Raw genomic sequence first — 27,720 nt, 5'->3', positions numbered from 1 at the left:
AATCAGGTGCGTAGCTGTTCCTCCTGGGCGTGAGGGCTGCAAGAACCGCCTCACGAGCCGGATGCCCACCTCCGGCCCCAAAACCCCAACCCTCGCGGGAGAGCCCCCTCAGCTCCCCTCCTGCAGCACGCCTCAAACCCATCGCAGCCTCTAACGCGCCTGAAAACACACCCGCACCTCGCCTCACAGCTTTCGTCGCCTCGCCGCCTTCATTCCCCGCAGAGCCCGGAGACGTCGGGACCCGGCACCGCTCCTCCGGAGCCCGGCCGAGCCCCCGGCCCTGCGGTGGGGCAGGTGCGGCCGCTTCCGTGAGGAGGAGGAGGAGGAGGAGAGGAGGAGGAGGAGGAGGAGGCGGTGGCGGTGCCCGTGGGCGTGCTCCCGGCGGGGAGGGCCGCCCGGAGCCCACACCCCCGCCGCTAACTTCGCCGCCTTCCCCGCCGAGCTCCGCCGAGCCGAGCCGAGCCGGGCCGGGCCGGGCCGGGCCGGGCCGGGGCCGCCCCCCGCCATGAAGGGCCGGCGGCGGCGGTGGTGCTGGTGCTGGCGGGGGGAGCCGCGGCGCTTGGCCGTGGCGCTTGGGCTGTACACGCTGCTGCTGCTGCTGCTGGTGCCCTACGCGCTGGACTACGGGGCCAGGCGGGCGCGGGCGGACGAGGAGCCGCTGCTGCGGCGCTGCCCCAGCCTGGAGGAGGCGCTGAGCGAGTGGGGCTGGGAGCAGCGCCCGGCGCCGACGGGCGACGAGGAGGACGAGGAGGAGGAGGAGGGGGAGGACGGAGGGGCGGCGGGGAACGGCACCGGGGCGGCGGCGGGCAAGCGGCACATCTACCTGCACGCCACCTGGCGCACGGGCTCGTCCTTCGTGGGGGAGCTGTTCAACCAGCACCCCGACGTCTTCTACCTCTACGAGCCCATGTGGCACCTGTGGCAGGCGCTGTACCCCGGCGACGCGCTCAGCCTGCAGGGCGCCCTGCGCGACATGCTGCGCTCCCTCTTCCGCTGCGACTTCTCCGTGCTGCGCCTCTACGCCGCCCCGGCCGGCCCCCGCGACCCGCTGGCCCCCGGCTCCCCCAACCTGACCACGGCCGGCATCTTCGGCTGGCGGACCAACAAGGTGATCTGCTCGGCGCCCCTCTGCCCCGCCGCCCCGCGGCCGCGCAGGGAGGTCGGCCTGATCGACGGCGCCGCCTGCGAGCAGCGCTGCCCGCCGCGGGCGCTGCGGGAGCTGGAGGCCGAGTGCCGCAAGTACCCGGTGGTGGTCATCAAGGACGTGCGGCTGCTGGAGCTGGGCGCCCTGCTGCCGCTGCTCAGGGAGCCCGGCCTCAACCTGCGCGTGGTGCAGCTCTTCCGAGACCCCCGCGCCGTCCACAACTCCCGCCTGAAGGCCAAGCAGGCGCTGCTGCGGGAGAGCATCCAGGTGCTGCGCAGCCGGCACCGCGCCGAGCCCCGAGGGCCGCCTCGACCGAGGGGACCCCCCGGCCCGCTGGCCCCCGGGCTGCTGGGCGCAGGTCGGGCACCGCCGCCGCAGCACCGCGCCGAGTTCTTCCTCGGCGGAGCGCTGGAGGTCATCTGCCAGGCCTGGCTGCGCGACCTGCTGCTGGCACGACGCGCCCCGTCCGGGCTGCGTCGCCGCTACACGCAGCTGCGCTACGAGGACCTGGTGCGGGAGCCCCGCGCCCAGCTGCGACGCCTGCTGCGCTTCGCCGGACTGCCCGTGCCGCCCGCCATGGAGGCCTTCGTGGTCAACATGACCCGCGGCGAGGCGTACTCCTCCGAGCGGCCCTTCCTCATCTCCCCCCGCGACGCCCGCGAGGCCGTCCACGCGTGGCGGGAGCGCCTCAGCCGCCAGCAGGTGCGGCAGGTGGAGGCGGCGTGCGGCGAGGCCATGAGCCTGCTGGCCTACCCGCTCAGCGCCGACGACGGGCGGTAGCAGCCCCGGGACCAACGTCAGGATGCCCTGCAGCACGGGGCCCGGGCTGAGACAGGAGAGTGGCGGCCTCATGGGCCTCTGCCTTGGCGTTGATGGACATGTTGGCATTGGCATCGGTGAACATGTTGGCATTGGCCTTGGCGTTGGCACAGGGAGGGAGGGAGGGAGGTCTGAGCTCCCGCTGGGTGCTGAGGGGTCAGGGAGCGCGGCTGTCAAGGTGACGATGGAAGGGACACGTTTTTGAGGTGTTCGGTAAGAGAAGCCCTCGGGGGACAGCGCCGGACTCTGAGGCCCCCTAGACGTGAAACTGCGACCCCATGCCAATAGTGGGGGTTGTGTAAAAAGAAAACAAGAATGCTGTGTTAAATTTTGAAAATCCCCCGGACAACAACTCTCAGTAAGGAATCGGAGGACTCAAAAGTTATTAACGTAAGAGGATCACCCTTTCCAGAGCATGAAAACACGTTGTGTTCCACTGTATTGCTCTTAAAACACTTAAAGGAGGCTTCTGTGAAATTCATGGTTTTTATGCACGGTCTGACTGCCAGAGTCTTGCCCGCACCACGGGAGGATGTCCCACCGAGGGAGGAAGCCTTGGTGTTGGTGCTTGCTGAGCTCGTAGCCCGTGTGAGCTCTGTCTGTGTGGGTGGCTTCGTCTCTTTCCCGTTCCTAGTTGCAGTTCCCCTCTGTCCCTTGGAGCTCTTGGGTATTTGGTTGTAGGAGCGGGGAAGGTGTTCGGATGCTTAAGTGTTTTGGAGATATTTGTTTCAGAAATAATAACTTTTCTAAAGAAATCTGTAACCCTTTTGTAAAGTAGGTTATTTTAGTACATTCCTGTAGCTTCATGGTGATATTAATGTGCAATACAGGTGACTAACATGTTTTTTGCAGACACCCGTAGAGATAACAGTAGCTGGAAGGTGAACTCTTGATACTTCCATTTTGTTTCCTCAACTGGATGAGAGAATCACTTTTCTTCCCTAACTTCCTGACTGATACATTGTGCTGTGCGCAGGTTCCCCTGCTCACATCCCTTCCAAACAATAACATCCTCTCAGCTGGTAACTCGTGTGCTTGGACAAAAGCAAGTGCTTCCTAACAGGGCTGAGCAAATTCATCTTGGCAAAAGGAGCTCCCAAATAAAAGTTTGTATTTAACGGGGAAAAAAAGAAAAAAGAGAAAAAAAAACACTCTAACTTTCATTTTGGATTTTCAAATGATATTTTTCTGCAGACTTCGTGGAGCTTGTGAGAAGGGTGTGTGTGTGTGTGTGTATATGGAAGCATCTTCATTCTGTTTCTCAATGCAGGGATAAGAGGTTTAAATGTAACGTGAGGACACAGCGCTGTAACTCGTTACGGACTGCTTTTGAGTCCGTTCCAATCTGACAGCGTCTCAGTGGCACTGCAGGAGTATACGAGGCTGTGGGGACGCTTACATGCAGTCCTCCAACACAAAGTGAGAACACGAACTTCAAACTGAGGATAATCCAGGCTCAAGAACAAAGCTATATTTATATAAGTGCTGGAAATAAAGGCAGTTCAAAGGAGTTACGCTGTCTTACAACAAACATTCGCATTGCACTGTAGTTGTTCATGCTTTGCATATTGCGCTGTAAAACATGCCAGTGTGTTAGGGTGAACCTTAATTTATTTTAGCTCTTTTCCTTCCTCAGCCTTCCCACCCAAGGGTACATTAGCAGTAGAAGCATTGGTGCTGTCATTGTCTGAGGAAAAGTGCAGGCATAAAAGTGTTTTTGAGTAAATCAATTAATTTCATGGTAGCATGCATCATACAGTTGTGCATCCTTTGGTTTCTGCTTGAGGTAAAAATTGCAGGGGCTCATTTTGGACTGAAACGACCTTTGTATTATCTAAGGGATGTTTCTGTGTTCTGCTGTAGGTACACGTGAGAGCAGAATCTGTCTCTGGGCGTTCTGGTGCTGTTTAGCAGTGGGATTTGTTTAGATGAACGATACCTGTCCTGATGCCTTGATAACCTGTGTCGGGTAGCCTAATTTGGAAAACACCCAGCCTGGCTTGTATGGACAGGTTTGGGAAGAAAATACGATTTAATCGCATGCCAAAAGACAGTACGGTACTTATTTCCTTACATCAGATGGGAGATCAAAATGCAGGATAGCTTGCCGATTTGTTTTTCAGCACGTTGCAGTCACAGGGTTGTACAGCGCGGTTGTCGAGCATTCGCTTCACCTTGGCCAGGAGTATCTTCTTGCCACTGCGGGTTGTAATGGTCTTTCACGAGAGGTTGTTGGAAGTGCACACTTAGCTTCACCAGTTCATCGTGGTAAGACAAAAGGTGCTTATAGCTGCAAAAATCCACTAACTAAAATTTAGTTTCCATGCTTGACAGAGATGCATTTTCTGTATCCAGATTTATTTTTCTCAATGGAAGTTGCTCCCTGATGCAGTTTCTTCTTTTTGTTAGTGATTCATTCAATTTTTTTCTCACCCCAAGCTGTTCTCCTAAGACCCAGCGTTTTTCCTGTAGGTTTTTGAGTGCTGTGAAAAGGGCTCTGTTCTGCAAAGTGTATAAAAATACAGCAAGTGCAATTTCCGTTTTGCATTCAGGGCATGAGAGTTTATTAGAAGACTCTGCAAAATGATCAACAGGGAATATATGAAGTGGAAAAATGGAGTAGCACAGAGCAGGACCTCAGAGCAGGATGTGCAAGAGCATCCAGGACTGTGCAGCAGTTGCCTAGTGGCAAGTTTGAGTAGTTTAGGCTGAGATTTGGGGAAAGTGTATGCTTGTGTTACATTGCTTGTAATGAATTAACAACATTAATATATTAAGCCGCGGTGGGAAATGGAAACAAAACAGACAAACGCTTACACAACTTATTTCTGTCATCTGGTTTTACTTAACTTAAACGTTGTCATGCGTTTGCCTTAAGGGAGGTAGAAACTTGAGCACCGTAATTGTATGTAAAGTACTGTGTTCTAAATGCAGCATTTCCACGCTGGAATTGCTAATTGCTCCGTCACAACATTGTGCCTGTGTTTAAATAGCTGGGTGACAACTGTACTGACACACCTGAGAGAAACACTGGAGGTCCGGAGTCAAAAACTACCGAGCCGCTGCGTTGTTTGTAGTCTTAGAGCATCACTTGTACATCCCCGTGGTACGTACTCGCACGCTTCAGATACAGCAGAAATGTTTTCATTGCTCAGAGGTGTTTATTTTTTCAGTTTCTTTTTTGGCAGTACAAAGCTCTCCTGGTGCAGCATCCCCTGAGAAGTGTTAGAGCAGTCGTGGAGAATGGTAGTGAAGTTACTTATTTAACAGCTTCGGCATCGCTCCGGTGATTTCTGTCCTGTCCCACTGCTCACTCTGCCTGTGCTTCAAGAATAGCTGCGAGTTTCTATGTTAAATTCTCTTCAGGTATCAATATCACAGATTTCAGTAAGATTATAAAAATCAGTGCAGAACTTTGGGGTTTCTTATGGTAACGCAATTAAGCAATACCTCAGAGAGCTGAGCTCTCGGAGGACAGCAAGGGGCCAGCACGCCTGGCAGCACGTACCGTCCTTTTCTTCAGCCTGCAGAATTGTCACTCAACCTCTCTGATGGTATTTGGAGTACAGGGACAGCGAGTATGGTGCCTGTGATTTCTGAGAATCACCCTGCAATCCATCCGGCACTGGGACTCTCTTAACTTATTTTGCCATCCCTATTTAACTGGACGTGACACCTACCACCGTGGAGACGAATATGGCAAAATCAAGATCATCATAGCAAGTCTTGCACTAGCAGAAATTTTCAAGGCCACACTGGCCATAGGAGAGAGACTTTTTAAATTCCAAACTCAGGCTTTTAATCCAACTTGAATTTTTAAATCCAAAGGCACTGAAGTTGTGCTTTTCTGTGACTAAAGGCCCCGTTTCTGGCTGTTGAGGCATACCTCCAGCAGTCTCGGCTCCGGACAGCAGGCTGGCTGGAAGCTGGCTGGCTCTGAAGAGCTTACACCCTCTGCAGGCTTTTAGCACCAGGAGATCACAGCTTCCAGCACTGAGCTGTTAAGCTCTGCTGCTGACCCACGGCACCATTTCTTGGTGTTGGTAAACGGGAATCAAACCTTTCCCTGGTGCTCCCAAATTTCTCTCCCCGTTTCTAATCGTCTAACTTTGCCAAACTTTAACTGTATCTAGGCTGAAATGTTTCGTGTTGGGCTTAAGGTTCAATTCTCTCTGGGAAGTTCAGTCCACAGAGTGCATTTTCTTTCGAAAGCAGGATAGGTTAGGATGCGGTGGTCTTTTGCCTGAGTTCAAAATGCTCTCAAAGATGTCTGTGAAATCTTCTGTCACGTCAGTGCTTTGGGATGAGCACTCCAGTTTAGGCAGGGGAACTGACCTCTGTGTAAGGGATGCGTGCTCTGTTTCACTGTTGCCATTCCAAGTTGGCCAAATATACTAGTGTTTGCAAAAAACAGCATGTGCTCAGTAAAAGTGGTTTTGGTATGTGTGTCTGTCTTTATTTTGTACCAAGTAAAACCTGCCTTGCTTTTCTCTTCAGCGAGCATGCTCAGACCTCTGCCTTCCCCACAGGAAAGCTCGGTGCGGTGTAAGGCACACAGCATTGGGAACCAAAGCCACATATGTACCACGAGGAGCTGCCATCCCTGCACTGCCACTGATGCCTTCTCCTCCAGCCCCACGCTGCCTAAGGAATTTCTTAATTGCCCCACAGCTTAATTGCCCCAGCAGCACCCGAGGTGGGAGCAGCACTCTCCTGCTTAGCTTTTACAAGGTTCTTCCCCCCCATTGCCCCCCAGTACTGTCAAGCTTGGCTTGCGAGTAAAAGGGGTGATGTGGGAGCTGCCTGATCCAGCTGGCTGTGCCCTGGGTGCATTCGGAGCGCCTTTGCGAGCCCCTGTGCAGCAGGCATTAATACCCGCAGACGGAACAGATGGGTCTGGAGGAGGCCCTCGTCTGTGCCCTTGGCTCCAGTAACAGATGTTTGCACTTCGGATTTAGAAGCGCCAGTGCTAGCAGTGACTCATGTGCGTATCACTGACATCTGTTGTTCCCAAAGAATATGCAATAACCTCGGTTGGAAGGGACCCACAAGGATCATCGAGCCCAAGGACCATCGAGTTCTCAGTATGAGCTTTTAAAAACAAAAACAAAACAAGAAGCCTCTTGTAGGTGCACACACCATTACAGAGACATTAAATGTCTGTGTGGTGAAGTCAGGTACTGAAGGAAAACTGCTGCCTCCTCTTCCATGCTCCTCGACAGCTGTATGTGTATCGCAGGTGGTTTTTCCCATGAGGTGGCCCTGTCTGGGGAGGAACCGATCCCGCATGAAGCCCGGCACTTGCAGAAGGGCCGCAGCAGGAGTCAGTGTGTGTCAGGGGGTGCCGGTGGCTTGCAGGGTGACCCTGAGCCCCCGAGGTGAGCTGGCTGGGGAAAGGGCAAGCGTGCGGTGGCACTGCTGTGTTCTGTGTCTCAGTGGCTCAAAGCCAACGAAGTCAGGTTTTTAGCAGATACAGAGAAATGCCACGTGAACTAGAAGCCCCGTATCTTCGAGAATTTGCCTCATTGTGCCTCAAAACAGAGGTGGAAAGAGGAGATGGAGGTGGTGCACAGCAGCGTGAGCAGCGGTGTGGGGGACAGGCAATCGAGCTATGGACAATACTGGCATGGGAATGTACATGGGCAGTGAATCGCTTTAGCCTGGAAGTTGGAACAAGGTGTTTTTTTTCTTTAAACCATGAGACCAGTGCGGGGGCTCTGAAGGAGGCTTCCAAATAGAGCAGGAAAGGAGGGAAAAAAAAGACAGCTCCTTTTAGGAGACAACTCCACTAATTTAGAAATGGAAAGGAATTGCTAGAGTAGACAGCCACGCGAAGGCAACAGGTGAAGCCGTGTGATCCAGGAGCCCTGTGGCCTGTGGAAAGTTCCACACTGACTGCTGAAGCCTTCTGAAAAATCAGCTGTAATGTTACAAAAAGAGCCAAGCCTGTGGCTTACAGATGCTTTGTGCATTTTTGTTTGTGCTCTGTGAAAAGGAGGTAACGCTGACCTCCACGGAAATGCTGCAAAATAGTTTGTTCTGGAAGTCTCTGCAGTGGGTTAACGTCACATAAAGATTCCTAGGAAGAAGTCTGGTGATTTTGTCTTTGCCAGGATTTGAGTAAAACCTATTAGAGCTCAGCTGTACAATAAATCACGATGAACAAAACTAACATCATAAATTCATTTGCCCTGCTTTCTGAGAGGAACCGAGTGGAAAGGGAAAATGGTCTGTGTTTGTGTAAACACAAGCCATGTGCATGTTTACTTGCAATGGGTAAAAATCCAGCTGTGTATCCAAGCACGTGGCCATACAGCCCTAATACTGCCCTAATTGTGGATGAGCTGCCCTTAATGCTTTGTTACGAATTTGTAAAATTAGTCTCGTCTTGCTAATTTATGCGCATGCATGAAACAGGTATTTTCAGCTATGTTTTAGCGAGCATTTAAACCACAGGAAAGAGCCTTTGTTAAAATAATGTGAGAGGGCTGTAAGAGATCAGCCTAAGTACAGAAGAGGCCTATCTGATGGAAGTTTTGGAAACTTTTCCTCAGCTTATCATAATCATTGCAGCTACTGCTTGTGAAGAGATGACTTAGGTGAATTGTCTCTCTTCCCCCCCCCCCCGCCCCAAACCAGTTTACAAACAGGCAGCGATACCTAACTTTATCTCAGATGTTTTGAGGGCAATAGGATGTGACATATGTCACCTGTCCCAAGCTGTTCTTCAACTCATTAAGGATGGAGACTTCATAGCCCCAGCAGTATGCTGCCTGTTAAAAGATCTCTCTGCTGTCTACCTGAATCATTCCTCCTTCAGCTTAAGCCTTTTACTTCTCTTACTGGATGCAGAAAACAGTCTGCCACCACTTGCCTTACCAACTTTGTTAACCGTGTCTGATCAGAAGCACACAATTATATGATTCTTTTTTTTTTTTTTTTTTTTAAGACAACAGCAACAACAAAGCATTAATCAGCTTCCAAACCTATTAGTTTCCAGTTCGGGCCTCAATTTTACAGTTCTTGTTCTGATGGAGCAATTTGAGGTTCATTTATCCTTTCATATTGAGCAACTTCCCTACTCCACACTCAAGCTGCCGAATCACTCCAAGGTCTGCCTTAATGCCACCATATCAGATGACCAGGTAAATATTTTAGTTGCTTATATAACTCCAAATTCTCACATGAAAAGAGGTGCTTTTGCTTACCTGTCTTGCCTGTTCCAAATTGTTTTTGTTTTGTTGTTCTTTTGATATAAGGTGCATATAACAGGCTCCAGCCTCGAGTTGCTTCTTTCTGATCAAGTGACTGTAGTTATATCAGCAACAAATGAGGAATCATTTTATATGAATTTCATTTTGCATCATAAATTGTAAATTGGGTGCCATAGCTTGCTATTAATTCTCACTAAATTCTTACTAAAATATTTGTTAGCTGGCTCTTCTAGGAACTTACAGTCAAAGCAGTTACATTCACATTGGGAGTATCTAGCCAGTATTACTTAAACTTTGTTTCTTGACAGATAAGGAGTTAACCTTTATCTCTTGTCAACATTTTATGTGTAGCAGTCTTGATACTTCCATGGAAAACAGACATCTTGCTGCTTTTGGCTCCCCACTGTAGGTCAGTGTGTCGTCTGTGAACTGCTCATGTTAACCGTGAAGGCAACAGCTAGCAAGCAGTTCTAAAACTGAACAGCCTTGGCTCAATTTTAAACTGATTTCAGGTTGTGTGGCTGTGGAAGCACGCCCAGTCATGGCAGTACCTCTGGCTCTGCAAATTCCTGGCTGTGAGGAGCTCCAGGTCTGAGCCCCTCCGCTCCCCGCTGCGGCTGCAGTGCTCCTCAGCGACATGGAGACAGAGAATAAAACCCATTTACAGGCTACAGAGCAGAGGAGTGATGCCCCAGTTCTCGTGTCAAAAAGCCCATAGCTCTGAATAGGTAGGCTGTGCTCTGATAAAGTTTATTATTAAAATCTTAAATATTGCATGGTAGTGGGTTAGGTGGGAGGGGAGTCTCCTGTGATGCTACAAACCTGACAGAATAATTTAGAGACAGGCATTTAATTAAGAGAACATTTTCCTCTTCTAACGACGCTCTGCTGAATGCAGAAGCAGTGTAAGGCCCTGCGGAATGATTCCCAAGACTGATTTTTGAATTTCTGCAGGGTTTCATCTACATATGAAAAGATAATTCCGTATTTAGTGGTTTTAAACCAGCGAGGGTAAAAATTTTCTGGGGAAGTTGATAGCTCCTCTTTACACTGAAACAGCTGTAGGACTAGAAGCATTTTAAGTTTGAGCCATAATTTGAACACCTGTAATGGCATAGCTGCAATTTGCACGGAGCAATGTTTGCATCCTTTGGACAGTTAGGTTTTGGAGTAACGGCCTGAAGGTAAAAATTGGGTCGATTACTGCAATCAAGTATTTTCATACTTTCATAGTATTACTGTATAAAAAAAGCTTGAACGTCTACAAGAAAAAAAATCCATATCCATTGTCACAAATTGTGTTGGATAAACGCCCAGAATGGACCACCACTTTTTTTTTCTAATGGTTGTGCAATTTTTTTCCATGCTGCTGCCTTTGCTTCGCCTGGCTATAGCAGTAGCTTTGTTGAAGCTTGCAGCTAAGCGATGGCTTTCAGTAACCTGAGGGTAGATTTGTTCACATTTGCCCATAATAACAGATGGCTCCTTCCTAGCAAAGGGAGAAGCACAGAAATTTGATGGTGTTATTCCCTGCTCCCCCCTTCCTAAATACCAGTCCTCAGGGTAAACCATACTTTATCTGTATTTGCAGTAGGGTTTTACCAACGTGCTTGTTGCTCATGCTGAGGAGACTCCCTGGTGTAGCCAATTGACTAAACAAAACTGTACCTAAATCCCCTGCGATTTCCTCCCTGCAGCTGCTTTAAATTGCTCAGTGCTACTATTTACATGGGGTCCAAAGCTGAATTGCTACCTTTGGTTGAAACAGAACAGAAAAATACAGTCGAGAGCCAGTTGTTCATACAATGGAAGTGGCATTGTGCTTTTTGGGTAGTGATGGACCAGTCTGGAAGCAGAAGGTTGTTGATCCCCACCTGCGAGGGTGCAACTCTGCTCCTGCCCCAGGCACCCCTCCAGGAGGCTGTCTGAGCACAGCAAAGCTCACCAGGGGAGCTCTGCCTCCTGCCACCATTTCAGAAACCAAATACAAGAGAAGCAATTTTCTGCGCAGGGTGAAGGGTATGACTAAGCACACAAGAGCTCTCTTCTCTTTTAGTACAATGACTAAAAGCTCTGTTGGAAAGACAAGGCTGGGGCTCCTATTTAGAAACTGGGGCGTTTCAGCTTGGTATTTAAAATTTTGTGTCATAACCCAAGTTTCTGACTGTAACTGGGGCATGTGTGTAATTACTCAGCCTCTCTAGAATAAAGCATGTTTTCTGAAGATTACAGCTGATTATGCTTCCATTTTTCAGAGTGTATGTCATCATTTAGTATTTAAATACAATTCTTGTTCCATAACAAGAGAGCAGACTTGATTTTAAGTTTTTAAATAGACACGGATTTGATCATTTTATTTCATTAATCAGATGGCTCAGAACACTTAAACAGTGTATTTAGAAAAAAGTCACATTTCAAGCATTACACTGCACAAAACTGGACTTTTTTTTTTTAAATAAACAAAAACAACAAACAAAAACCTCTTTGCTGCTAACTTCACAAACACATGACTTACGTTATTTCAAGTGCGTTGCAGAAATCACTTGGTCTTAGAGTAGGGGTTAGTCTTACAGGAATAAATAGTTTTTACTTAGTGATCCCAGTCTTGGTTGGGGAAAACAAGAGGTAAAATAGATGAACAAAATTCAGTTTCTTTGCAAATACTGAACTCAGTCTAAATACCTATGATGTCTTGCAATGGAAGCAATATTAGATTGATAAACACAAACATCATTTATTGATTATATTAAGGAATACACAGACTGCCTGGGGGAAAGGCAGTGTGCAGATCTTCCACAGCTTGTCAAGCACAATTTAATTCTTACCACCATTTCACAGCATTATTTCTACTCCTCCCTTGTTTGATCTAGTTCAAATATTCAGCTGATGCTAGCATCCTGAAAATTTACTGAGTATCTTTAAAAAGATTATTTTTATTCAGAACTTGAGAAGGAAGTCCCCAAATATCTGAGGAAAGCATATTGCAAAAGAATGGTTTATTTGGATTGGGAAAAAAAAAAAAGAAGTTGAAAACAAGTAGCATTAAAAGCATCAAATCTTCAGTCTCCCGAACAAAGAGGCTGCAGGCAGGAAGTACTGTAATCTTCTTAGGTCTTAGTCTTCCAAGACATGATGTGGTAACATTGAAGACGAGTTCCTTTCTCTTTAAATACCAGATCTGAATTTCATAACTTACCTGATTACAAGCTTTCACATGTTCTCACAAATGCTAAAACCTACTTAACTGCAGGAAGCCTTGACAGGCTTCTCGCCTTTGGATTTACTGCAGAGCTTCCCTTCCTGGCTGTAGGACCACCCCAGGGCCAGGGGGCAGCTGGCTGGCACAGAGCAGACAGAGGGACCTGCGCCACCCGGTCAGCAAGTTCCCGCTTCGCATGTACAGAGGGATAGGGAACTAGCAGAGTCACACTCCCAAACTTGGAGCACACGTGTACTTCAGCTAAACTTCCTGCCTGGAGAGGCTCAAGAACAACTTCTAAAACGTGTTCAGTCACTTTTATAACCTCATCGTTGACCAGAATGGACAAGTACAGACAAAATGCAGCACTTCTAATGACTGAAAACGCTCCTTCAGCTATTTGTAGGGAAATGAGACGAGGAGAGCCTAAGATAGGCTTCACCTCCATTGACTAGAACTGTAATATCTCACGCTCGGATCTGCTGACTCTGTGGATCACCCTGCCATCAGAAAATAGAGTGACTCGCTTCTTGCAGAGTACAGCAAAGCCCTCAGATCGTGTCCATGGGAAGAGGCAGACCGTCCGTGCTCAGAGAAGGGTCACGGTGTTTGCACAAGCCATGCCAATGACTTGATGAGCTACCAAGCAGCACCAATTTCTTCAGTGTGCTTAGGGGAAAAAGGGAAGGTGTGAGGGAAGTATTCGTCCAGAGTAATGAGCTCCAGTTTTCATTAAGATGAAAAATAATCCCAGAGCTAGCTGGTCACTACAGTAACAAACTCACCGATTTGTGTGCAGGTAGAGTGATGTCTGTGTAAAATGCATGGCAAGATAATGCAAGATAAATAAGGCCGTCCACTAGTACCACACAACAGAATTGCCATCCCGCCTAGGCTTCATGCCATACCTTCTCGCAAGACAGGCAGTCAAAGCAACTCGTGCACCACTGCTTGGAGCAGTTCTGTATGAGCAACTGCTGCACTGGGCCCTGACGTCTCCTGCCCCAGGGCCTGCACAGGTGCAGCACAGGGGTTAACACATGGGGGGTTAACACAAGGCAGCCGTTTCCAGCATTCATCTGTTTTATTAAAAAAACAGAGACTAGCTCCCTGTATATGAAGGCAAAAGAAAATACATCTCAACAGTGGCACTCGGCATGCTTCGGGGACAGCAATGCAGCGGTGTGTTGTTCATCCCCCTCCCAGCTTTTCAGCTGTTCAGGGACTGCCTGAGGCAGAGGCCACATTTGGGTTGTGTCCGACCACTGTCAGTGCAACTGCTCTTACCAGAAATGCTGACTTTTGTTCGAAAGCATATCAATGGGTTCAAAGGCTGTGACAGCAAGTTTCACTATTTGTTTAGGGTAAAAACACTGCCTTTGGTTTTGATTTGCCACTTCATGTGAACGAGCAGCCTTCCATTTGTTTTAGTGAATCGCTCCCTGGTCTCCTTTGCCATACCATATTTTAATTTTACAAAGCCATAGCAGATCTCCCTTTGCCATCTCCTTTACCAAACCAAAACAACCCAGGTATTTACTCATTACATGAAAATTACACTGGATTTCTCGTCACCTTTCTACCTTGCTCTGCCTTTTCAGTTTTGTGCCTTTTCAAAGACAACCAAAGCTGCAGGGGACGCCGATGGCAGGGACACATGGTGGACTTCGACAGTAAAAAAAATGTGAAGACAGCACTCTGCTGACCTACAACAGGTGCCTGTGTTCATACCTAACCCGAAACTTGTTAGCAGCACAGCAGCTCACTGCAGCACTGGGTTCTCTTATTTTCATAAAGGGATGCATGGACGAGGCCTTAATCAACGTCTTCAAACACAGCTGAAAGTACAGCGATGCCTGCCCACACAACTGAATGTTTAGCTACATATGTACACACATCAGCCAGTGGCAGAAAGCCCAGCAGGTGTTTCTGTTCCCCCTCCTCCACTACTAGCACCCTAGAACAGAGCTTTCACAATAATTTTTTTTTCTCTGCCTCAACCCCTTTTTTTAGTTAAACAATAACCCATTGCTATTTAACATCATTAAAATACTGAGCTCCCAAGCCAGAGGTCCAAAACACCTGCATTTTTTCAGTGCACAAGCAGCCTAAGATCAAAACAAACTGGAACTCTCAAACTCTCAAAAAAGAGTTATTGTCCTTATATCCCCACAGCTTCAGGTGTAAATATTGGAAGGCTTGCAGTTACTGTAGCTATCACCACTATGAAGAGGATGTATCAGCAAGTAGTGTTATATTCCAATTTTACCAACCCTCTGCTTACTGTAGTTACTTCAGTGTCATTAAAAATGCACATAAGAGACAAATGTCTCTGGGAAGGATACTGACTCTGTGTGCTACGGACCTCCCTGACACAGCGCGTGCCACAGCCCCAGCTTGAACCTGCCAGATAACGCAGGGTTTAGGTGCTTTGAGAGCAAGGGAACAGAAGTTACCAAAAATTTTGGAGAGAACATCTACCATAGCAGTGTTACTCAGGACAGCATTAGATACTTCGGTTATCTAGTGCCTATTTACGTCTGAAGTAACCTTAAGACGGCTCCTGCAACTTTACTGATGTGTTATCTCAAGTGGCAACAGATGACGAGTTCTGCAAATGGCAGACTGATAAAAATCAGGTAAAATGCTGCTGATGATTTTGTGCTCTATGAACAGATCACAACTAATGCGCACACAAAAAAATACAAACAAACCAAAACAACAACAAAAAAAGCCCTGCAGTTACAGGATATAGTGTTACTGTTAAGGAAATGCACAGAAGGCAAATCTCCCTTAAAGGAAGAAAGCAAATTTAAGACATTCTTGGCTGGCTTACCTTCTCCCTGTTCCACTTAAGCCAGCTATGGTGATATCTCTTTCTTTTACTTCTGATTTCCCAAACTAAAACCAGACAAATTTACCTTAAGTGACCCCTTGTGCTAGAAGCTGTTATTTCACAATGGTTATTCCTAATATGCTGGTATGATCTAGAAGAATGTCTCCTGGCATGCTGCTTTCTGGTATTAATCTTGATGTCAGCATCCAGACACTCAGTAAGGCAATCTAGGACTGAAATTCAGAATCAGACAGTGGACGATGACATCCTTGATTAAACTAAAATCTGGAAATGAAGTTCATGAATATGTTATAACATGGAACTGCATGACCTATTTCTCCCTCGCCCTGCAAGAGCAGCAAAGTCTTAGTTAAAAAATAAATCCAATCTATTTCTCATAGACTAAAACCAAATATGTAAACACTGCAGTAAAACCCTTTTAAGTCGAGCATTCACTTTCTCTGAGGGAACACATTTTTCTTCCAAATAACCACATCAAAGTGGCCCTATAAGTGCAGTATTTCAAAATATTGCTATCTAATTGACCAGATTTTTTTTTTATGCTAACAATGTAGCATAGCTTTGACATTGCACTCAGGCACAAAAATTACGTCTATGTTGCTCCAACTTTTTTTTTTTCTTTTTTTTTTTTTTTTTAAATCTTGCATATCAAATGTGCTTATATGGGATGCTTTCAAGTTCTGAAAGGTTATGAGGTGCAGGAAACTAGGGACATCAAAAATTAAATGAAAAAGCATTATGTTAACAAAAGCTAGAGCTAACCCAGATGTTTTTTTTCCCCAGAATGAAGATTGCTGCCCATTTGTATGCACCAACCTAAGTCCTTTCCAGCTCTGTACTGCAGAGCATGAACCTGGGAGGGACACTGGCTTTATCCACACCAGTGCTACAGGATTTCCCTCCCTGCTGACGCTTTTCCACAGCACCAAGCTCCCTGACACAGTGAGTACAGGCAATCTAGAAAGTCCTTTATTCCATGATTAAGAAAGTAGTATAGGATAAAGGTGTATTGGCTAAAGCATCCAAACCAGATGGATCATTTTATTACCCAAAAATCTGAATTGAATCAAGTACTTAATCGCTTTGTCTGTCACAATTAAGTTCCATAGCAAAAGCTTGTATACATCATGTATCAAACTGAGATGTGAAATGTCATTTGAATCTGCAACACAGATGCAAATAATTGGTCTACATTTACATCTTGTATGTACGCACATTTAAGGCGCTTCCATATTTATCTGACTAATATTACCCTAAGAACAACTTTCAAAGTCACTAAAGACTTTTTAAATTCAAGAAAGCAGAGCAGTGGTGTGAAATTATTTTTAAACAATTGTTCAAAGTTCCTTTCCTTGCCCTGGACTAGAAGAAAATCAGGGCGTCCCTGTGAAAGACTTTGAATCTATGATGAATTAGGCCGGGGGTAGTTTAATTACTGTTGTGTTATCCCATCATTATTTAAGGGTAAGTTATGCTGAAGTCCCCAAAACTTTTCAGCATTTAGAACTGCAGGATTAAGAGTAACAATTGTCTACAATGCTGTTCCCACAGTAAAGCTGCCTGTTAAAGCCATTTCCTGGCTCTGAAATTCACTATTTCCTCCCCACTTTCCTTCTCTTTCACTCTGCAAGCTCATTTCTACTGGAAGTTATTTTTCAGAAGGGCACTCCCAGCATTACAGGCCAAGAAGCGTCTGTGGTTTCTTACTGCAGAATATGAACATTTCCTCCCCAGACTGGGGAAGCAGGACCCTCCTAACTACACTGCAGATAGGGTTTGTGTGAGCTGCTTCTTACAAAGAAAAGTTTTCAACATAGGGACATGCATAATTGTTACTCGACATGTTTTTGTCTTAGGACCATATTCATGCTACTAAGCAGCTCTGTCCTGCTTTCTGTGACTCCAGTTACGACCCAGATGACACAGGGGCCACGTGGGGATATTTACTGCCTTTTTTCCTGCATGATGCTCTGTGCCTCCCAGTCGGGTTTTACCCTCCCTTGTTTGTAAGTTTCAGTGGGTCATGAGTTCAATGTTTCGGAGAGGAATAGTCCCTGCTGATGATGCATTTGAGAGTCCTCTGGTTCTCCCTGCGAAGGTCCTCCCCTCACCCTCATCTTAAAGAGAAGCACACCACGCTGGGACTTCTGAGTGCTCAAATTCCATTCCCACACTTGTGCAGAAGCAGAGACCACGTCTGCCAAGACTGAGGTCAAGCATGTTATTCCTGTGAGCTACTTCAAACAAAGTTAAAAGAAACACTGAAACTCTCCCTGAAAGACATGTGAACATATTAGTTGCCCCTGCTTTACTGTTCAGAATTAAAAAAAAATTCTTTGATCAATACTGTGAGAAGAGAGACTGCAAGGCAAGTTATACAAGACAGACCATCCGTTCCACACCAATCTACAAATTGTCTTGCTGAATGATTAAAATCACGGGGTGTGGCCTCTTCATTATTATAAGTTGCTTACCCTGTCTAATAAGGTTGCTAGACTTCTTACTATGAGGTCTTCTGACCGCCCCAGGAGCAAAACAGGGTAGCTATCGTAACAGCAGGCATGTTAACCTTTGCAGTGTATTTGTCTCAGATCAGCTCACTGGAAGTTCAGCCAAAAACATTTGTATTTTTTTCCTCCACTCAAAATTTCTGCAGTCCTTTCCCCAAAGGCAATTCCTTCCACGTGAAAACAAAAAAAAAAAACAAAAAACCCTACTTTTCAACTTTAACTGATAAACTGCCTATAACCCTGCAGACGTTATGAGAATCAGCTCTTTTGCATAAAACACACGCCGTGTTGTACAAGTGATTCATTTCACACTCACACAATTAACAGCAGGCTAAGCACAAAAATGCCTCATCTAGGTATTTTTAGTGTTCTTCTGAGTTCTGTAAATGGAAATTCTTCCCAATTCTTCACCAAACATTATAGATGAACATACAGAGAGGTTTAGGTAACTTCTTAGTGTCTAGATATCACATTAACGTGTTGCTTGTACACTGCTGTGGCACGTAATGGAATTAAATCAGAAAGACTTGTCTGTAGGAGAATTCAAGCAACTGCAGACCAGTCCTGCTTTACTGTCTGCGTTAGCCTCTATGAAGTACTGAAAGTATGAAGTACTATGAAGTACCGGGGACTTCATTTTGCCCATCTCCAGGGACTCCTACCAGGAGATACCTTGGAAAGTTCAGGTGAAGATTTCCAGCAGTAAGTTGATGATGCAGTAAGCAAAAACCTACAAGGAGGAATCACTCAGCCCCAAGTACGAGGGCAGCCACGTAAGCTGTAACATCCCATGCTAGTATAGCAGTACCATTTTCAATGAAGACCATCATCTTACATGTTTTCTCTTTCAATTAGAAATGGATGCTAGTATATATCAATTGCCGTTCATCACAATCTTAGGCTGTTTTCTCTATGCAAAACCTCACGCACAACTTCTAAGAAATCACACATCTGCTGTGCAGTAGGTCAAGTTCTTGTCAGCTCAGGATCTTACTGTAAAGGAACTGTAAGGATCTTTTATAGAGCACTAGTTGGTGAAATATGCAGCTTTTCAGGACAAAGTGTTTTTTCAGGGCAAGCAGATTTTTTTGTTTTGGATTTTGTTTCTTGCTTTTATCCCCCCACCACTTTTTCAGTAAAGGAAAATTGGGAATTTTGTACAAGGATCAACGTAGCAAGAAAAGGATAGATGGTGTAGCTTACCCTCAGTTGACAGTGGAAGATTTCAGTTGATATATTCACTTCTCGTCAATGATCAGTCTACTTTCACAACCACATTTTAGGTTTACTGGCAAACTTAATTCATAAAATTATGGAATGACTTGGGTCAAGGGTCGGAAGGGACCTTAAACATCACCTAATTCTAACTCCCCTGCCATGGGCAGGGACACCTCCCACCAGACCAGGTTGCCCAAAGCCCCATCCAGCCTGGCCTTGAACACCTCCAGGGATGGGGCATCCACAGCTTCTCTGGGCAACCTGTGCCAGTTCCCCACCACAACCCGAGTACAGATTTTTTTCCTTATACCTAACCTAAACCTACTGTTTTTTAGTTTAAAGCCCTTCCCCCTTGTCTTGTCAGTTTCTGCCTGTGTAAAAAGTCACTCTCAGCCATTTATCTTTGCCACAGAAATTATAAACAGACAGATAAATCTGTACTGGGATGATTTACTGATGCTTTCGGAAGACTTAGTCTTCCTAAGAAATCTAATGAAATAGATTTTTTATTTTTACAATCTGTACATGATCTTTCTTCTAAATAACTGATCTCTGCATAAGCCCCTGTTTTTCAGTCAAAGTAATTTGGTACATTTCAGCTTCAAGCTGCATGTAAAGGTTTGCCTTACAGTATTATGTACATTTATTTTGGATAAATTTCACCGTCTCAAACCAAAACTTGGTTCATACAACTTGCTGATAACTCAATTAAGTGTTGTTGAAGTCTCAAGTCCTCACTCAGAGTGGGTCCTCAAGACTCTTGTTTTTGTAATTTTTAAGCTACTTTTTATACTGCCAGCACTTAAGAAAAAAGAGAATAAAACAAACCACAAACAGTATAAATAGAGCGTGGATCATTGCCATCTTTGTCTTTCTTGAATTTGTTCTTCTCAGAGATCTTCACCAGGGTTTGTTACTGTTTACCATTTAAGAACAGAGCTCAGACCTCCAGTTTTCCCCACAAAAAAAGCTTCTTTGTTTCCTCGAGTCTTTTTTCTTTAATGTCAGACAGTCATTACAGATCAATGCCCTTTAAAAATTTCATCTTGGAGGGACACACAAGGAGGTAGATCACTCATCAGCACACACATTTGAAAGAAAGCAGACTTAGACGATACAACTGCAATGTTTCTCTGTAGCAGTAAGTTGTCATTGTTAGCCCATCATTACGTTTAATAGTTGAGGAAAAACACAGTGGGTATTTACTCACACACAATTTTATGACGAACAACTGAAATGGCAGCAAGATAAAACCACAATTTTTAGACAAACTGATATTACATCACATTAGTGGGCCACAGAATAGTTTGAAAAATAAACCTTTCGAGACATGAGAAATGACATGTTAGCATGCTTTAAACAGCTGAACTGCTCTTCAAAGCATAACAGTTTTCAGCTACTGGCAAAGACAATGATACTGCCTCACTTTGAAAAGTAAAAAGCATTAAGCAATACGTTAAAGCTAGCCTACATGTAAATGGGCTAAATACTAGGCAAAGATTTTTTTCCTTTTCACATTTAAGATGATACTACAGCTTGTCACTTCTGTAGTTTATACGTTGTTGTGCAATGCCCCACTGAAGTTTCACATCTACTCTGCAAAAAAGAAGAGCAGTAAACACCTTTCTTTTAGGATAGACACAAATAGTAAAGCCCGTAATGTTTGTCTGTCCTTATAATTAAATGTTTGCTGTTTGTCACACAGGAACTGTAAGCAGAGTCTATGGATTCTTCTGAGAAATATGAAACCTCACAGTTCCATGCAACTTCAATACTGCTCTTTTTTTTCTTTTCCCTTCTTTTTCCTCCTCTTATCAGCTGTTTTCCCCAGCCCAAGACATATTTCCATCTATCTTCATCTGATTTTAATAGCCTTAAGGGAGAGAAAGTTTTTCCTCATGACTTCTGCTCAAGAGCCTGGCTCCAGGCTTGTGTGAGGTCAGGCATGTCTTGGACCACATGAAGCTGGATGTTACTCTTTTGAGGCACTAGAAGTTAGGCTAATAGTAGTAGTCAAGTTTCCCACAGCTAAGGGGACAAACAGCTCATTGTCTTCCTATTTAAATACACGTCCAGTGAAGAAATTTTATTTTCCCTTTTTTTCCCTGAAACACATTAAGTACAGCTTGTAGTAACAGATTTGCCACAGTGCTGCATTCATGCATCTGTGCTCCTAAGATATACTGTCCCATTTTACCTCCAGATTCCTCATCCTTGCTAGAGGAGTTAACAATGGATCTCTCCACATTCAGATACACACACATTCCTTTTTGTCTCATAATAATCTTGTTTGTATTTCTTCTTCCACATTCACAAGCTAAGCCAAGACAAGCTCAGTTCTTTGACAATTGTCACATATATCTCTTCTCAGAGAGAGCTGCTGCAGCTGAACAAGACAACTGCAGCATCTTAATTATACTTCGATTCAATGTGTGGTTTAAAAGCAGAGTGTGACCAGTTTTCATTTGTCTGTTTTCAGACATTTAGAAAAGCCCCACTGTCAGCATCTTGAGTAAAAAATAGGGGACATCTTCAGACCTTAGTAAAACCACTCAAACACATTAACTTGTTTAAATAAGCATCCCACCTCAAGTGACACAGTGGCCTGCAGTCTTCCTTGATCCATCCACAGAGCAGGAGTTGTTTTTACTGAGTCAGTAATCATGCATTGTCTTCCAGAGGAAAAACTAGCCGGGTACCCCTGCTTGTAACTTCATGGTCTGCTGCTCCCAAGTCACGTTCCAGTGCCTCCTCTGAACTACTCTTTGTTCTCCTGCCATCAAGGCTAGTGGTAGCTGTATGGGGGCCTGAAGAACCGTTCGCAGTTATTGTTGTGTCACCGTATGTCACAGTGAGGTCACCATCGTTAAGAATAAAATCAGAATCCTCTTCTCTAAGCTGTTCTTGATTCTGGAATAAAGGAGAAAAGTCTTTGTTCGGTGCACAACATTAGGTCTTTGCCAGAAAGATAACAGAACAGGAAAGTTTACCTACATGTCAATACAGAAGCAACAAGAAGTAAAATTCCACTTTAAGAAGGTGTTAAAAATAACCTTGAACCCAGTGTTTGCAAATCAGATTACTGTTCTCTGAATAACTACTGCTCTTGTGGGTAGATGAGGGGGAGCTGAATTCAAGAACAGATTTAGCAATTTAATAGCATTGGAAGTTTACCAGAAGTATAAGAGAAGCAGTCTATGGTGGTTTTTGCATGACAATTTAGAAGGCTGTATAGGAAAAATAAAGACTTGAGACCAAGCACAATTAAGTAATTCCAGATAAAGTGAGCTGCATCTTTCGTTGATTAGACAAGTTCAGAAGCAGAAGACTCATGTAAACTGCTAAGAATTCATCAAGTCCAAGTTCTTTATACTCAAGGCTTCCTCAACAAATTGTTTAGTTCAAGAACTAAACACATTTCAAATATCTGCTTACTCTGTTTACCTGATACTAAACTGAGAATTACTTGACCTAGTTCTTAGGAACACTCCTGAGCCCTGGCAGTAGGAAAGGCTGATAAAAGAAAACGCTTCCTTCATAATTTTGTGAATAGTTCTTAAGTGTTCTCTTTTCAAAGTCATTCAGGCAAGCGGCTCGTGAAACCCTATGAATTTATTTTGATGGAGATGGGATGAAATATATTGTCAAGGACTAGAAATCAGTGAAGTATAATAAAACACTTGAATTTAGTTTTCCTACACAGCACAGTACAACAGCAAGCCATTACGCCATATTTCACTGCTGTTTAGCATGGTCTTCATAAAAGGCTGAATTGGTCAGAAAATGGGTTTTCCTCATATTCGAAGAAAATTCTATCAGTACTATAAGCTTGCTGCCTTGCAACTGAAAGCATTTCTCTATGTGAATGGCTCCATATTGCTTAGCAAGAAAATGAAATTTAGGTGCATGTATTGGTGTTCTCCCTGGTAGGCTGGACTGCATTCTCATAATACATCATTTTCTTTCGCTACAAGAAAGGAAGGAGGATGCAGGCTATGTGAGATCAGCCTGACCAGCAAACCCTACTTATATTGCAGAACAGGATTTCAGTACACTTGAGACTGACAATTTTGATTAATCTGTCTGCGATGAAAAACTCTGTGCCTAGCTAAATAAAACTTCCTGGGAAAACTGCCTGTCCTTATTTCAGAATGACAACCACTCAAAATAAAGCAGCATAACTCTCTAGATGATACAGAATGTCAACTAGTCAGGACTCAAAGAGGTGTCAGGAGTTTACCAAAACCAACAAAAAAGTAAGTGATGCAGTTCAGTGTCAGGTACAAGACAAGTCCTACTTAGACTGAATGCTAATTTCTCAGAACCTTTGTGGCATCCAAGTTTATCATCACCTACTACAGATAATGTTACTGTGATAAAGAGCACTGTTCTCAAAGAGCAAATAGAGTTTGGGATTCTTCCTTTGAGTGCAAAAAAAACTAAACTACTGAACTACCTTAAAGAGAACAAAAGTAAAAATTAAAAGGTTCAGATACAGTGAACAGAACAGCCTTTATAAACTTTCTACTGCAAAAAAAACAAGTCTGGGGAATAAGACCTAGATGAATAAAAAAGGTAGAGAAAATAACCAGCTCTTTAAGAAAGTCTGATATCCTTCTATATTCCATTTTTGAAGAAGACATTCAAATTAAGATGACAAGCAGAAACATTAATATGAGTAAAAAACGGGTAGTTTGTGACTGCAGACTTATGTTCTAAAAAGCTAAAGTAGTTGCAAAGCTGTATCACAAGTTGCCTGTCATGGTGTTTGCCCTCGGAGAAGCAAAGGGAGGGCAGACAGTGCACTTGGAGGTACTGCGATCAATACCAGGGCAATATGTGGAGCAGTTCAGCAAGCTCCCAAGTCACCTCCTGACTCCACAATGCCACTTCACAGCAAGTCCTGGCAGCAAGGGCATAGCAGATGTGAAACTAGTAAGAACACACATTACACCTGAGCTTCCCCAAAAGGCTGAACAGCTCTTGTAAGAAAAATATTGAGTAGAGAGGGGGGCCGCAAGCCTTATACTATATGGCAATTCCTGACTAAATCTTTTCTGGTTTTCCCAGGCTGTACTTTTACATAAACATGATCAGTTCCGGAGAAAGCGCTGAGCCTTCTCTCAATGTACTGAACAAACATTGCTTTGTGTGAGGCAAGCTCCTCTTACTTGTTTCACTTCTGAAGTACACTGCCAACAGCAGGCAATTCATTTCACATGCTTCCCTGGAGAACATACATGAACAAACCCATGTAGTATATGGATTTGATGCTATGTTTGCAAGCACAGAGGATGCATGAATAAACCTACTGTGCTTCACGCAGCATGAACAATTCTTTCAAGAAAGACAGGAAATGTATCCAAGTAGGTCCCTCGAGACTTGAAGTTCTTCCAAGAATAACCCTAAACTGGCCTCTACAATCCCCTACAATTCTGTAAGAGTAACTTCAATTCGCTCAAGAAATACAGGTCTGAACTTCACTACTTAAAAAACTATCATGTCAAAGTACCTAAATCCAACATCCTACAAAAGACTCAATCTTGTTTCAACTTGGGCACTGTAACCCATGGACTTCACAGCATTCTGTCCAATTTGTCGTAAAATTTGTTTGAGAGGTCACATGCCTATGACCACATGCTGGAGATGTTCACACTGCTAGAGCTTATTTAGAGTTACTGCTCACAGTGGTGGTCTTTATTGCCTCTTAAGGCAGTACGAAAATAAGCACAAAGCACGCTACATGTGCAAAACACTGGTAGGCACTATTTCCACTGCTGGTAGTGAATACAGCACAGGCATCACAAATGACAAAACTTGCATCAGAAGTTACTTATCTTGTGGCTCCAAAGTAAAAGCATCATGTACTATGCATGCAAAATATATTACAAGTTAAATCTGATGCTCTGCTTAGAGTTTCTCTAGTTCACAGTTGAGTTCAAATCCATCAAGGAAACTAAATTTCTGCTATAAAGCTAGATCCACTAGGAAGAGGGGGCTGAGGTGAGGAAACAACAGTTCTCACCAGTTTTGTGAGTTCCTTTCCCCAAGACTCAGACATACTGCAAACGAAGTTTCTTTATTGGATTTACATATTTAGAAAACCACTTCTCTCTACTGTCATACCAAGTGTCACACTGTGTATGGTGCAAGAGCTAAACATTCAAAAAAGTGGGTGGGGGCATGTGTAGGACACAGAAGACATGCCTGAACAACCAAGCAAAAACAAAGTCCCCAGCAGTGCTTCATCAGGAAGAGCAGATGAGAATATAGATCCTTCTTCCAAATGGGATAAGTGGTTGGTAGAATAGAGAATTACTGCAAGTTTCAAAGGACACATCAAAAGTGAATTAAAAATTGCCTACACTAGTTTGGGATAAATTGGAAAGCCCTCCAAGTGGTCATGCACTGCAGAAAATACCAGGAGAGAAAGATGCGAGTATATAAAGCCATATACCTGTATGCTTTCTTCTTCCACAGTATGTTATGTTGTAATCTCACATTCAGTCAGTGCACTTGTGATTCTCTACTATTCAAAACATGGTTTTCCAGCTACACTACTTTTTTTTTTTCCTTAAACACATTCAAGGTCTTCAGTCTTTAAGCCTCTCAGATGTACCATGCAATTTTCCTAAAAATACCTCACAAAAGCAAAACTACTCCAAGTAGTTTCTGTTCCCCAAAAGACATGGCTCTGAGTTGCTTGACCTGCACTTAAGAAGGCAAGAAGCTTCCTTAGCATTCTAGCTAGCAATAAAATGGTGTAGTCACACCACCGTAGCAAGGGCAGCCATGCAAATAAATGAAAAGCAATCACAGAGTTAAGATATCTGGAAAGCAAACTAGAAATTGCATCTCAAATTGATATTCCTAATCCTAATGTAGCAATGCACCAAAATAGGAACAATAAGAAAGACTACAACATGAAAGTTCCGCATTATATGAGTTTAAAAAAAAAAGTATGCAGGCTTTTAACATTTTTTACATAAATAGTGAATTATGCAGCGATGAAGCTAACACCTCAAGACGGGATGGTGAGGTATGTCACAGAACCAATCTAATTAAATAAATCAGTCGTAGCTAATGGCAGTAGTTAATAATGAGTAAAGAAAGAGCCAAATTGGTAGAGAAAATGAAAGCCAAAACTACATGCTCATTCTGGTTAGATCCTCTGTTACTGGAAAAGTAATCTTACAAGATCATACACAGATAGCCACATGTGCAACACACAAGTAGGCTAATTGCTCTGATGGATGCTTTCCAGCCTAGATCTGTTTTAAGATCTCCAATGGCATTGCAAAGATGGGAACAAGGCCAATTTCTTGCATTACTAATAGCTCTAAATAAGCAGTGGAAGAGGAAAATTTCTTTGAAGTTTTACTGTCAGATAAAAGGAAGATTCTAATAATACAAAAAGAAATGCAGGGAAATATATCAAAGTTGCACGTGGAATTTATAAGTTTCTCGGGAACAATAGAAATCTGGTCCAAAATTAATAATGAACTGGCTGTGCTACTTGAACATAACAAAGATGTTACCATTCTGGAGAACCTGCAAACTGGAATGATCACACAGTACTAAGATTTTGTTTACAAGCAGTTCATAAAAAGTTGTAGATTTAAGAGGCACTTTACAGATAGGAATGACATGTATCATGTGTATCAGGATCCTGCAAGAGTAACAGGAGAATGAAGCATTAATTATTGCAAGACACGGCTGCAAAAGTAGTATACTGCCCTGCTAGACTGAGATAAGTAACTGATTAACAGTTTCTGAAATGTGATCTTAAATTTCACTGTGGAAACAACGACGGGACATTCTACCAGATTTCTTTCTGGCATGGGTAAACGTGTCAGTGTCTTTTCTGAAGGAGACCTCAGTACAAGCCTAGCAGTAATAAGAAAACAATCTTGTCCAAAAGTGTTAAGAACAGACATAATATTTGGAAGCAATTTACTACGATCACTTACCAGCACTTACATACAATAAGTAAATCATACCATATTTTCTTAAAATAATGCTTTGGTGAAGATAAATACATAAAAAAACAAAACAAAAGTATTGAGTTACTCTACTTACATCATAAACCTGTGGACTTGTCAGGCAGCGGGCTATGAGGCCACACCAGCTGGGTAGAGTTGTGGTTAATGGAGGGCCACTGTGAGTGAGAATTGGCTTTAAATAACTTAAGTAGTTAAGGAAAACAGAACAACAATTGAAAACCACTATTTAAAATAAAAAGACAGTTGTACATAAATATGGTTCTGCCTTTGATCTATGTGTTGCTCAATAATTGCATGTAACATCCATTGAAAAATCTGCATTTGTAAACAAATAAATTAAAAACATCTCCCTTCCCCCACCCCAATGTTCCTTTGATCCTTTTTAGGACAGCTTCTTTACCCACGTTTTCTGCAAGGGGAACTAGCTAACTCCCTTATTGTAGTTTCATGTAGTTGCAACACTTCAAGTTTTGAGGCTTGCTGAAGTCAGGAGAAGCAAGCAGAGGTACAAGTGATTTAATTTTACTAGGTCCAAGGGTATTTCTGCTCTGCAGGTGGGAGCACAGTGTTGAGGTTGCAAGCTAGAGATAACAAGGTGGCATACCTATGTGGCTTAGCACACGCCAATGATGAAATATTGTTTTGAGGATGTTGCATGGATACTACAGTCACCTGCACTGTTCCACTATTAGCCAGCCAGTGAGCCACAGATGCAACCACAGATCAGGAATCTTCCAAACAAATCCATGTTTGTTC

The 27,720-nt window shown here is 44.2% G+C and overlaps 2 protein-coding genes and 1 non-coding gene across 8 annotated transcripts in view; 1 reads left to right on the top strand and 2 right to left on the bottom strand.

The window, feature by feature from the left end:
• The first annotated feature begins 439 nt into the window (after positions 1-439).
• CHST7 (carbohydrate sulfotransferase 7) lies at positions 440-11,625 on the top strand. The gene has a single exon (XM_040535225.1). The coding sequence runs from the start codon at positions 506-508 to the stop codon at positions 1,922-1,924; it is 1,419 nt and encodes a 472-aa protein (XP_040391159.1). The 5' UTR covers positions 440-505; the 3' UTR covers positions 1,925-11,625.
• Positions 11,626-20,116: 8,491 nt separating this feature from the next.
• Positions 20,117-27,720, bottom strand: part of SLC9A7 (solute carrier family 9 member A7) — a 66,867-nt gene continuing 59,263 nt past the window's right edge. For 4 of the 6 annotated variants that reach the window (XM_040535168.1, XM_040535176.1, XM_040535185.1 and 1 more), the window contains 2 exons: positions 27,041-27,146; positions 20,117-21,871 (listed from right to left, as the gene is read on the bottom strand). In XM_040535168.1, the coding sequence (XP_040391102.1) occupies positions 21,623-21,871; positions 27,041-27,146 (355 nt within the window). In that variant the 3' untranslated portion in view covers positions 20,117-21,622. Of the gene's footprint in view, positions 21,872-27,040; positions 27,147-27,720 lie in introns of those variants that run through there. The other 2 variants (XM_040535203.1, XM_040535210.1) reach the window with 1 other exon arrangement.
• On the bottom strand, positions 23,752-23,945 carry LOC121064218. The gene has a single exon (XR_005816418.1). It is a non-coding gene; the product is annotated as a U2 spliceosomal RNA (small nuclear RNA).

This window comes from Cygnus olor, chromosome 1 (genome assembly GCF_009769625.2).
Source record: "Cygnus olor isolate bCygOlo1 chromosome 1, bCygOlo1.pri.v2, whole genome shotgun sequence".
In the NCBI taxonomy this organism is placed as follows: Eukaryota; Metazoa; Chordata; class Aves; order Anseriformes; family Anatidae; genus Cygnus; species Cygnus olor.
This window is presented reverse-complemented; position numbering and strand designations above follow the sequence as displayed.